This window comes from Solanum tuberosum, unplaced genomic scaffold (assembly GCF_000226075.1).
Source record: "Solanum tuberosum cultivar DM 1-3 516 R44 unplaced genomic scaffold, SolTub_3.0 scf00606, whole genome shotgun sequence".
Taxonomy (NCBI): domain Eukaryota; kingdom Viridiplantae; phylum Streptophyta; class Magnoliopsida; order Solanales; family Solanaceae; genus Solanum; species Solanum tuberosum.
The window spans coordinates 125,427-136,423 of NW_006239521.1; the positions used below are offsets into that span (position 1 = coordinate 125,427).

Sequence of the window (10,997 nt, forward strand, 5' to 3'; positions counted from 1 at the left end):
ATTAATGATGCTTCTAAATAAAGTTTGATTTTTTTTTCTTCTTATTTTTGTGTGCTTACTATTTATTTTTTATTTACCTGTGTAGAAATAATTGCTTTGAGCAACTTGAAACATCTAAATCTCTGGAATAGCAATATAGAGAGCTTTGTGACTACCAAAGGTACACGAAGCAATGCAGTTGCTCTATGAAAATGCAAATTTGATCAGATAAAGATTAATAGTAATGAAATGTGAACTAGGATTACACATCTTTACAAACTTACGTAATAAGATCGATCCATTCATTCTTATGTAAAAACATATATGATTAATTTAACAGGCAGCAAGAGAATGAGCTATCTGCAAAATTTACAATTGGGAAGTCTTAACTCCAACTCGAGCAGAGTCATACAATCCTTAAAATCATTCTCATCTCTTAAGTCACTTTCTTATGAAGATAGTGATCTCACTTCTCCGACCATAATTTATGGTAAGCTCAAAATCAAATTTTATCTAATTTACTTCTATCGCCACTTTTTCTTTTGGAATATGAAAAATTGTTGTTTTATTTTTATTTTTATTCTATCGTATAAGCATTAAGAAATCTGAGCACGCTGGAATACCTATACTTGGAGGGATCTTCCTTAAATGACAACTTTCTGGCAAACATTGGACAAATGACTTCTCTTAAAGTATTGAATATGCCTGGTGGTGGAAATAATGGCACCCTCCCTAATCAAGGTACCCTATTTTTCTATTTTTGTCCTAATGCCAGCATTTTCATGAATATAGGGTGTGTTTGGCACTGAGAGAAAATTGTACTAGAAAAACAAGTTCCTTAAAAATGAGAAAAATAACTCTGCATATGACATTCCCCATTGAATATAGTCATATCGGAATCCTCCAAGACACCTCATCTTCACCTCACCCCATAGTCCTATCCCACCACCCCACTCCTCACCTCCCATATACTATATTTTGTTTAAGCACCGAACACAAAAAAATAAGTTACAAAACTCACCTATTTTTCTAGAAAACATTTTCCTTCATGTCAAATACACTCATGCACATAAGAAAAGAGTAAAATAAGATTTGGCTTATTATTGAAATTTGTTTTAGTTAAATGTGTCTTGAACTTTTTTTTAAAACAAAAATATATATATATATAGGTTGGTGTGAACTCAAACAAATTGAAGAGCTGGATTTCTTAGACAATAATTATGGGGGAACACTGCCTTCGTGTCTTGAAAACTTGACATCACTTCGATGGTTGTGTTTGGCTGGGAATAACTTAGGCGGAAATATAGCATCACATTCTATTTGGAGGAGACTCACATCACTTGAGTACCTGCATATTGCAGATAACCAATTTGAAGTTCCTCTGTCATTCAGCCAATTTTCCAACCATACAAAATTGATCTACTTGAATGTTGGTTCTAATACAATAATTACAGATACCGAATTCCAAAATTGGATCCCAAATTTCCAGCTAGAGTTTTTTGCTATCCGAAGATGTATAAACCTTCAAAAATTGCCTTCTTTCCTTCACTACCAATATGACTTGAGGATTCTTGCTATTGAAGGAAATCAATTGTCAGGGATCTTTCCAACATGGTTGTTAGAAAATAACACCAAACTTGCAGCGATTTATAGTAGAGATAATGCTTTCAACGGACCATTCAAGTTGCCATCGAGTCGTCACCTCCATCTTCAGACGATTGATGTTTCTAATAACAAAATAAATGGGCATATTCCAGAAAATATGAATTCAGCATTCCCAAAGCTTACTTTTTTGAACATGTCACAAAATTATCTTGAAGGTCCTATACCTTCCAAGATTAGCGGCATTCATTTAAAAATTCTAGACTCATCTCTCAATTTCTTGTCTGGAGAAGTTCCTGGTGATCTGGCAATTGGTTCTCCACAATTGTTCTACCTTAGGTTGTCAAACAACAAACTTAAAGGAAAAATATTTTCGGACGAGTTCAGACCACATATATTATCCTTTTTGTATTTGAATGATAATAACTTTGAAGGTGCACTACCTAGTAACGTTTTTCTCAGCTCCCTTATTACACTGGACGCTAGCAGGAATAATTTCTCCGGAGAAATTCCAGGATGCATTAGGGATAACAGAAGATTGTTACAGCTTGAATTGTCCAAAAATCATCTCCAAGGTTTGATTCCAGTTGAGATTTGCAATTTGAAGATTATTAATGTCTTAGCTATATCCGAAAACAGGCTTTCAGGATTGATACCTTCTTGTGTGAGTTCTTTACCTCTCAAACACATCCATCTAGAGAAAAATCAATTGGGTGGTGGACTGGAACATGTACTTTTCAATTTCTCTTCACTGATAACTTTGGATCTTCGCAACAACAATTTTTCAGGAAATATCCCACACACCATAGGCTCACTTAATACTCTCAACTACCTTCTCCTTAGCAATAACAAATTTGAAGGGGAGATTCCAACTCAGATTTGTATGTTGAACAAGTTATCTATTGTGGATTTATCTTTCAATAAGATTTATGGTCCACTCCCTCCTTGTTTGGGTTACTTAACACAGACCAAAAAGGATGCAGAGATAAGTTGGACTTATTATGCTGAGACTTCTAGGGGTTCATGGTTAAATTTTGTGGTCTGGATGCGTTCGAAAAGGCATTACCACGATAGTCATGGAATTCGAAGAGACATGTTTGATGGATGTGGAAACTCAGGTCCAGTTTTCAACGAAAAGAAACTCATACACTTATAAGGGAAGAAATCTAAAATATATGTCGGGTATTGATCTCTCAAGTAATAGATTAACTGGTGAAATTCCTGTTGAGTTAGGGAACATGAGCAATATACATGCATTGAATCTATCGCACAACCATCTCATCGGAAGAATACCAAATACCTTCTCCAATCTACAGGAAATCGAGAGTTTAGACCTTTCCTGCAACAGATTGAATGGGAGCATTCCTGTTGGTCTACTTGAGCTAAATTCGTTGGCAGTATTCAGTGTTGCATACAACAACTTATCGGGTGCAGTGCCTGATTTTAAAGCTCAATTTGGAACTTTCAACAAAAGCAGCTACGAGGGAAATCCTTTTCTTTGCGGTTATCCATTAGACAACAAGTGTGGGATGAGTCCTAACCTGTCAAATACCTCCAAGATTAATGGAGACGAGGAATCATCAGAATTGTGTCTCATTGGAGAAAAGCATGGTTTAGGATGATAGAGGCATTGATGTTTTGTTGTTACTATTTTGTGTTGGACAACATTGTTACACCCATCAAGAGTAGATGGTGCAGGAATGTTGGTTAATTAGGTAGTTGTTTTAAATTTTGTTGTATGTTTATCACTATTATTATGTTGTCATTCTCTTCTATCAATATTTATAAACAATATATCTCTTGCATTTTCTTTTGCTCATCCTCTTTTGATCTGAAAATTGAATTAAAATGTTGTGGGGCTAGTTCCATTTTCATACGTGTGTGTTGGAGTTGTAGTTTAATACCCCCATGTACCCCTGCATACCAAGCATTCACTAATGGATTTGAGGACAACTCAGCTAATTGGGCTTCAAAAAGAACTTTTCTTGATCAAGTTGAAGGTTTCACAACTTGTTAATACTATTAATTAGGAATTAAAATGACACTTAAAACTTACATTGTTTGGTCCAAATTGATTGAGAGATAGAAAGCCTTAGTTCATCACCCAACTCCATTTTCTCTCTTCCTGCTGTCAGGAATTCCTACCTATGCTCGATCGTATGGCATCTCGCTCAACGCTACACTTGCAGCAGACTACCCCTCCAACTTACACCATAAAGGTCATTCCAAGCTGCTATAGGGGCCGGGGATGAACAAGAAATGGCCTCGATTAATTAAACTGGTGCTCTATCCTGCAATTTTTTGATGATAACATTTTAAGCATACATAATTATGTTGTTGTAAACAATTGTATTGCTTGAGAAGTCTAGTGAAATTAGATTGAAAAGACTGCAACATACCGAAGACTCATTCACTGTAAAACTCCTCTCCGATGGGTCGCAATCAATTTCTGAAATTAGGTACATGCTTGGAATTCTGATCACACTTTGGCCTAGTATTAGCGAAAAAATTTATATCTCGAGATCCAACAGTCCAAATTATGAATCGTTAACCAATAGAACAGAGGAACACGTGATGGTTAAAATCAAGTGAAAATGTTCAAATATGTCATCAAACTTTCAGAAAAAACTTATTTATATCCTTTTTTTAAAGTTTGGCTCATCTATGTCATTGTGGTTAAAGAAAAGACTCATGTATGCCTTTTTTTAACTTCGATTTTGCAAAACACTTTGACTTAAGCCATACTTTTTATTTTTTTGACTTAAAAATCATTTCAGTTTGACTTTTTATTTTTGACTACTTTTTTTAAGCCAATCCAAACGGGCTTTTACTGTCCTTAAGGAGACAGTCATAGACCAAAACAAAATAACCTAAAACGATACAATGCTAAATGTATTGTCAACCTCTTCCATAGGAATCCAAAAAACAATATAGTACAATCCTCCAAATCAAATACTGCATTTATATTGGCCATTTTAACAAATACTTTAGAAGAATACATTGAACCAAGACTAACTTAGAATTGCATTACCAGAATATAGGCATCACTCAGTTGGTATCTGCTATATACAAATTGCAGTAATAAACGACGATTCCAAACAACATACCCAGTGAAATCCCACTGTGGACATATTCGTGAAAATTCCCTTCCCTTTCATTTATCTTTCGTTTCCTTTATATATATATATATATATATGTGTGTGTGTGTGTGTGTGTGTGTGTGAATTTACAACATTTGCAGCATGAATCGGTCTCTCACCAGGAATAATTTACCTTTGTTGCACCAAGAGTCACAGCAACCAAAGCAAGTGTAGCCTGATGAGAGAACAAAATTAACATAGTCAAAGCGAACGACATAAGGCGGAATAACTAAGATATGCAAGAATAACACAGAGCACCATAAGTGTGTGAAAATGCTGGTACCATGTTTTCCTTTGGTGTTCTGGCAACAGCAGATAATTAGATATCAAAAGGTCCGTAACTGAAACTATTCAACCCCTTCAGCACCAACGAGCCAACAACAGATACTCAACTTTAAAGGAACATATTTGTTGTTCAAATTTTGCTAAAAAATACCAACGCTTGGTCCTATTTTAACGATTAAAAGGTTTACTACAAAGATGTTATACTCACGAAAGAAGAGCAATTTCTTAACAATATTTTCTTTATATTCGCAAATCACAAGTCTGTCTAACAATATTTTCTTAACGATTCTGGAGAAGTCACACCTCAAGGTTTATGAGGATATAAACACATGTCCAGAAGTTAAAGCCTTCAGTGCATAACTCCTCCAGTTCTTGATCCTCCTCTATTCAAGATTATTAACTTATGCTACAAGCAAATTGATAAAAAAATTCTACAGAGAGCCACCCAAACAGCATCTATGCTCAAACTTCTATGTGCTTATGAAAATCACTTGACTCACTCTACAGGTTTACAATTGGAAAGGCAGTAATATGTTACACATCTACAATATATGGGAAACCTATAATGTGAGGAGCTCTAGAGTAATTGAACATGTGGTGCACATATCTATACTGTTACAAGAAGTATACAATTTAGGAACTAGACTAATTTCAATACCACTCATCCCAAATTCTCCCCAAAGAAGAAGGAGAGGTGTCTATAGTTTCCTTCCCAAACCATCTATCACATCCCTCCCAAAGGATAAGGTCTATGTACTGCCTCATATGTATTTCTACTTTCTTCTACTCAGCCAACAAACTTCTGAATTCTTATGATATGTGAATTTAAGAAGACAGTCAAACGAGAAATATGTAGCTAGAAACTCAGTCTAGAAAGGCCAAGCTTCATCTATTATAGTCTGCAAGTTTTACTGCAACATGCAAGTCCACTTGTTAGAATTTCCTCTCCTAGTTCCTTATCAGAAGACATCCTTTCACAATGCTCAACAATATGATGTGACAATAAATCAAGGGACTTCCTACATTTTTCCACTGAGACAACTTCAACAAGCTAGTCCCATGCCCAGGTTAGAAGGCAAGACTGTTGAGCGTTGACTACACTAAACTTGCAACAGGCAGTAACTTGTTAGAATTGCCTGTCCACAAAGTTGAACAACATGATGCAGGCATCAATAAAAAGACTTAAATCATCTTTCATGATACTTGCTTGAAAGTGAAAACAGCAGGAAGGTAAATCCATAGACAGACAACATTAACTTCTAATTAGATTTCCCTCTCTACTCTATACTATGAAGCACAATGGTCAGCACACTGCTTCATTGTACTGCCTCACCAGTTTTCACTTTCTCAGCCTACCAAGTTTCTAGCGCAAAGATGGAGAACTGAAAAGTTACATTGTGCAGAGGTAAACCAGTATTAAAATGCCTAGTTAACTTAGTATCACTCAGTAATGCCAGTGCATACAAATACAACCATACATGTTATACAGTTAAAAATGTCATCTCTCTATTCCCTCAAGTGTCAGGCCAATATAGGTTAACCTCAGAAAAAGAGAGAAAATGCACGTGAAACCCCAGATTGCACAAATAAAGCCATTATACAAAAAGCATATGCAATAAATATTTTTAATGTAGCCATTTAAAAGAAAAGAATGAATTGACATTGCCATTTTCAAGAAAATAAATGTACTGATACCTGATCAAAAATAAAATAAAATAAATAAATGAATTGATAATGCAAGAGATGAATAAACTTACTGCTAAGGTGCATGCAATAAATCCAGGTTTTTCTCTATAATCGAGCCGAGCACACAAAAGAAGAAAAGCTCCAATGTACCAGGGAATGGCACCAAGAAAGAAACCAATAATGAACCTAGCAAAAAAAAGTCAAAAGAGCATTAGAATACAAATCATGGTTGAAATATTTGGTTGAGCTTTCCCCGAATCATAAGATCTAGTTTATAATGATCTGGTCCATCAATGTCAGGATCCAGTAAATCCATTAGAAAATTTCACACTAGGTTCTATGTTTCTAAGTTGTTACCCCTGTGCGCATTTACTTTTTTGTTGCCCAAAAATCTAACATCTGACCTTGTTTTTTCTCTTAGCTAAAATTTAGTGACTGAGTTTGGTGAGCGAAGAATTCCTAAGCAAAAATAATAAGTCAGTGAAGGTTATTACATCACTTAGTTCCTCAGACAAACAAATGAGAAAAGGAGGCAAAGAAAGGCAAATATAGGAACTTACAAGAACCAGCCAATTCCCATACCACAGCAAGGAAGCCGATGCTCCCTTATGGGTCTACCTTCGGCAACAACATAACCTAAAATCAGAGCGAAGCCAAAATGAGAATATGGTATATAAAAGTCTAAACATTAGTCTTTTGAATAGCCAAGGATCCCCTTTGAAGATAAACTACACAAAGCACCAAAAACAATGAAAATCATCTCATAGTTCTCCACTTTTGATTGAAAGTAAATACAGGTTAGTATTCAAAACTGAGAAGTATCCTCCTGTTTATATGCCTTACTTTTGCAAATCAAGAAAGAAAAAACTACCTATTTTTATACTTCTAATGCAATTCGGACTTCAATAAAGCAGGAAGTATCAGACACATAGTTAATGTCTGATTGATCAATGATCAATCTCTATATACTCTTGATACCTAGTTAAAGTCTCATTGACAAAATTATCTCCGTAAATTTGATGCCTAGTTAAGCCTCATTGACTAAATTCTCTCCATAATTTTTTTTGATGACAAGGGAATCCGCAGTTGCTACCCTTTGGGTGCGCACAGGGTGAACCCCTCTCTTGTGTAATAGCTCGCAAACCACACAGGAGAGGTAAACCACATTAGCCCCGTGCAACAAATTCAACCCAGAAGGCCAACCCCCTGTTGTCGCAGGCAAGGGGTTTCGAATTTGAGACCTGCATTGTGGAAATCCCAAACCAAATCATCTAAGCCACCCCGAAGGATATAATTCTCTCAACAATTTTGATGCCTTAGTTAAAGGGCATTATCAAAATTCTCGCCATATTTACTGCAAAACAACTTTATCTACACAGATACATAAACAAAATATATTTGACTAGTTTCATACAGAAACAAATATGAGGTCTAAATCAGACAAATAAGAGAGATTCACTCCTCTTCCACTTTAAGTCCACATCAAACTGATTAACATCAATATTTCACAGGTAATTTCAGAAGGAAATATTCCAACCACCAAGCTAAAGCAATCACATCAAATTGCCAGGTATTGCCGTATGAACATCGATAGTCAGTCAACACGAATACCAGGGGAGCTGATAAAAGCAATGACCTCCTTTTCTCAGTTTCTTTTTGCATATAGCATGAAAATCGTTATCATAAATTTCAGACGCACACAGCTCAAGCCCAGTAGAAAAGAAGACTTGAAACTAAAACTTTGGATGGTCGATGGAAATCAGAATGTTAATACAACAAAGGGGTTTAGACTACACCATCTGCACTAATCTTTTCTTAGGTGACTTGCCTCCTTAGCCTATGACACAAAAGGGTTGTTTGATTTGCAGGAATTGTAATGCAAGAATTATTTATGCAGTGAATAACAATGAAGGGACTATTTTTGGATAAAGTAATAATTTTATTAAATTCAAGCAAATGAACATGCTCATATACCAGAAAGTAGAAAATCTACAAAAAGATGTGATTTTCCATGAACAACACCCAACACACACCAATCCTTTGGGACTGTTATATGCTAAAAAAATATATAATGATTGTTATCCAATGAATAACAAAACAAAGAATATTTTGTAGGAATTACCTACTTCAAAGGCATTTTTTTGTTGTTAAATACTTGCATCGCAAAATTATGTATAGAATCCTGCATGCTTAATGCAGGTATAATTTAATACCGCTAACCAAACGCTGCATAAAGTTATGCCGGAGTTCCATTTTATATGGACAGCCAACTGAGCAGTATTTAATCTTACCTATCATACCAAAATTATGGTCAATAAAATTTGCATTAAGAATCAAAAGAGATGGTGGAAGCTAATACCATCATGTGTATGGTGGTCAGTCTGGAAAGAAAGAAATGGAAGATGTTTTGAAGATAGATCCAATTCCATCCACAAAGTTAAATGGAATTGTATAGTATCTCTACTTTTTTGGTGTAAACAGCCTGCGATGGCTTCACTTACACCATTCCGGTGTGGTGTGAAGCTCCAGTCACAGTAAGATTATCAGAGGAGAGGAGAGAGGAGAAAGGCAAATACCCAGTGGTCAATACCCAGGATCAGCTTTTGCAGAAGATAAAGGAGGCACAACCTGCGAAAAAGGTGGATGGGCACGTGGGGACTTCAAGTGAGGGGTCCCGCATGCAAGTGGGCCTGAGATTTAAAGGAGGGGAAAATAATGTGTATAGCAGGAAAAAGCTAGGTCAAAAGGAATTTTTGGGCCCAAAGACTTTGGGCCAAAATTTTTTGGACCCAATTGTTGTGGAAAATTCTAGAGCCCAAACATCGATTACCTATCCTGTAGATATAATAAATATCGAGATATTAGCAAACAAAGCAAAGGAAAACAAATTTCAACGCCAGATCACGCAATGGAGTAGAGACCGAGGGGAACTGGAAGTCGCGAGACAAAGTGTGGAGATGGCAGTCACGGATAGAGAAGAATTGGGGGAGAAGAGTATAACGGTAATGTTTCAACCACTGGAGGAGGAGAATTTAGACGGAGATACAGAGGAAGCTATTCCATTGGGCATCCAATTTCCAGAAGAAGACATGAGCACTTCGGACTGGATACAACAAAATATAACCAAACTAAGCTCAGAATTCGGGGTTAATTTCAAAGGGTGTGAGGAAAAGGCGAAGGAGTTGTTGATGAAGATCGATAGCAATAAACAAGGAAACAGGGGGGAACAGAGTAAACAAACAACAGGCAAGAGGAAAGGGTTATTAGAACTAAAAAGGCTGCAACTGGATTCTAAGTTCTATAGCAATGGTACTAGAAGTAAAGGGGGGGTTTTGGCCATTATGGATCAATGAATTTAAACATTGTGTCATGGAATGTGAGGGGGCTGAATTGTGGGAGGAAAAGGAGTATTATCAGGAACATGATAAGAACTTGGAAAGCAGATGTGGTATGTTTTCAAGAGACAAAAATGGAGGGGGAGATTGCTAATAAAGTTAAGGAAATCTGGGGTAGTAGGTGGGCAGATTACGTGCAACTCGAAGCTAGTGGGACGAGGGGAGGCATAGTAATTATGTGGGATAAAAGAAGATGGGATGGGGAAGTGAATAGTGTGGGTGCATTTTCAGTTTCTGTTTGTTTCTCTGGGAAGAATCTGGATTTTAAATGGCATCTACCAGGTGTCTACGCCCCGAATGATAGAGCAGAAAGGGAAGAAACTTGGTGGGAGCTAGGGGCAGCAAGAGGTCTATTCAATTCACGGGCCCTTGGGTCCTATGTGGGGATTTCAACACTGTGAGGTATCCTTCTGAGAATCTTCCCTGTAACAGAATCAGCAGGGCGACAGAGTTATCAGAGTTCATTGAAGACATGGAATTAATGGACTTAGATTTAGCAGGGGGAGAGTTCACTTGGAGAAGAGGGGACAGACACTCCACAGCAGCAAGGCTAGACAGGTTTCTGATCTCAGAAGAATGGGACTCAAATTTCAGGAACATTAAACAATCTGTCTTACAGAGAATGATCTCAGATCACTCCCCATTAATGCTACAATGTGGAGAATGGGGGACAACCAAATCATATTTCAAGTTCGAAAATTGGTGGTTGACTACTGATGGATTTAATGATAGAGTTAAGACCTGGTGGGAGTCTTTTCGCTTCCATGGAAAACCAGACTTTGTACTGGTAGCGAAGCTAAGGGCCTTGAAAGCTAAGTTGAAAGAGTGGAGCAAGACCAGGGAAGGCAATCTGAGTCAACAGAAGCAATTGGTACTAAACCAATTAGCAGAACTTGAAATGATACAGGAC

The 10,997-nt window shown here is 36.7% G+C and overlaps 2 protein-coding genes across 7 annotated transcripts in view; one reads left to right on the forward strand and one right to left on the reverse strand.

Moving 5' to 3' along the window:
- The first annotated feature begins 575 nt into the window (after positions 1 to 575).
- LOC107058701 (probable LRR receptor-like serine/threonine-protein kinase At4g36180) lies at positions 576 to 3,121 on the forward strand. Its single transcript, XM_015304724.1, has 2 exons — positions 576 to 720; positions 1,149 to 3,121. Exons 1-2 carry the CDS (start codon positions 657 to 659, stop codon positions 2,735 to 2,737), a joined length of 1,653 nt encoding a protein of 550 aa, XP_015160210.1. The 5' UTR covers positions 576 to 656; the 3' UTR covers positions 2,738 to 3,121.
- Positions 2,767 to 10,997, reverse strand: part of LOC102601255 (60S ribosomal protein L18a-like protein) — a 15,798-nt gene continuing 7,567 nt past the window's right edge. The window contains exons 2-7 of one of the 6 annotated variants that reach the window (XR_368841.2): positions 7,253 to 7,328; positions 6,764 to 6,878; positions 4,841 to 4,896; positions 3,981 to 4,072; positions 3,638 to 3,872; positions 2,767 to 3,122 (exon numbers count right to left, since the gene is read on the reverse strand). Coding sequence is in view for 3 of the 6 variants with exons in the window: in XM_006366032.2 (XP_006366094.1) it covers positions 4,024 to 4,072; positions 4,841 to 4,896; positions 6,764 to 6,878; positions 7,253 to 7,328 (296 nt within the window). In the remaining 3 variants the exon portion in view is untranslated. Of the gene's footprint in view, positions 3,134 to 3,543; positions 3,873 to 3,980; positions 4,073 to 4,840; positions 4,897 to 6,763; positions 6,879 to 7,252; positions 7,329 to 10,997 lie in introns of those variants that run through there. The other 5 variants (XR_001472244.1, XR_368843.2, XM_006366032.2 and 2 more) reach the window with 5 other exon arrangements.

What these genes read in the sequence shown, in the direction of transcription:
- LOC107058701 (XM_015304724.1), top strand. Translation starts at nt 657, where the DNA reads ATGACTTCTCTTAAAGTATTGAATATGCCTGGTGGTGGAAATAATGGC. An exon ending in TGGCACCCTCCCTAATCAAG is followed by an intron (nt 721 to 1,148) that starts GTACCCTATTTT and finishes ATATATATATAG; the next exon opens with GTTGGTGTGAACTCAAACAA.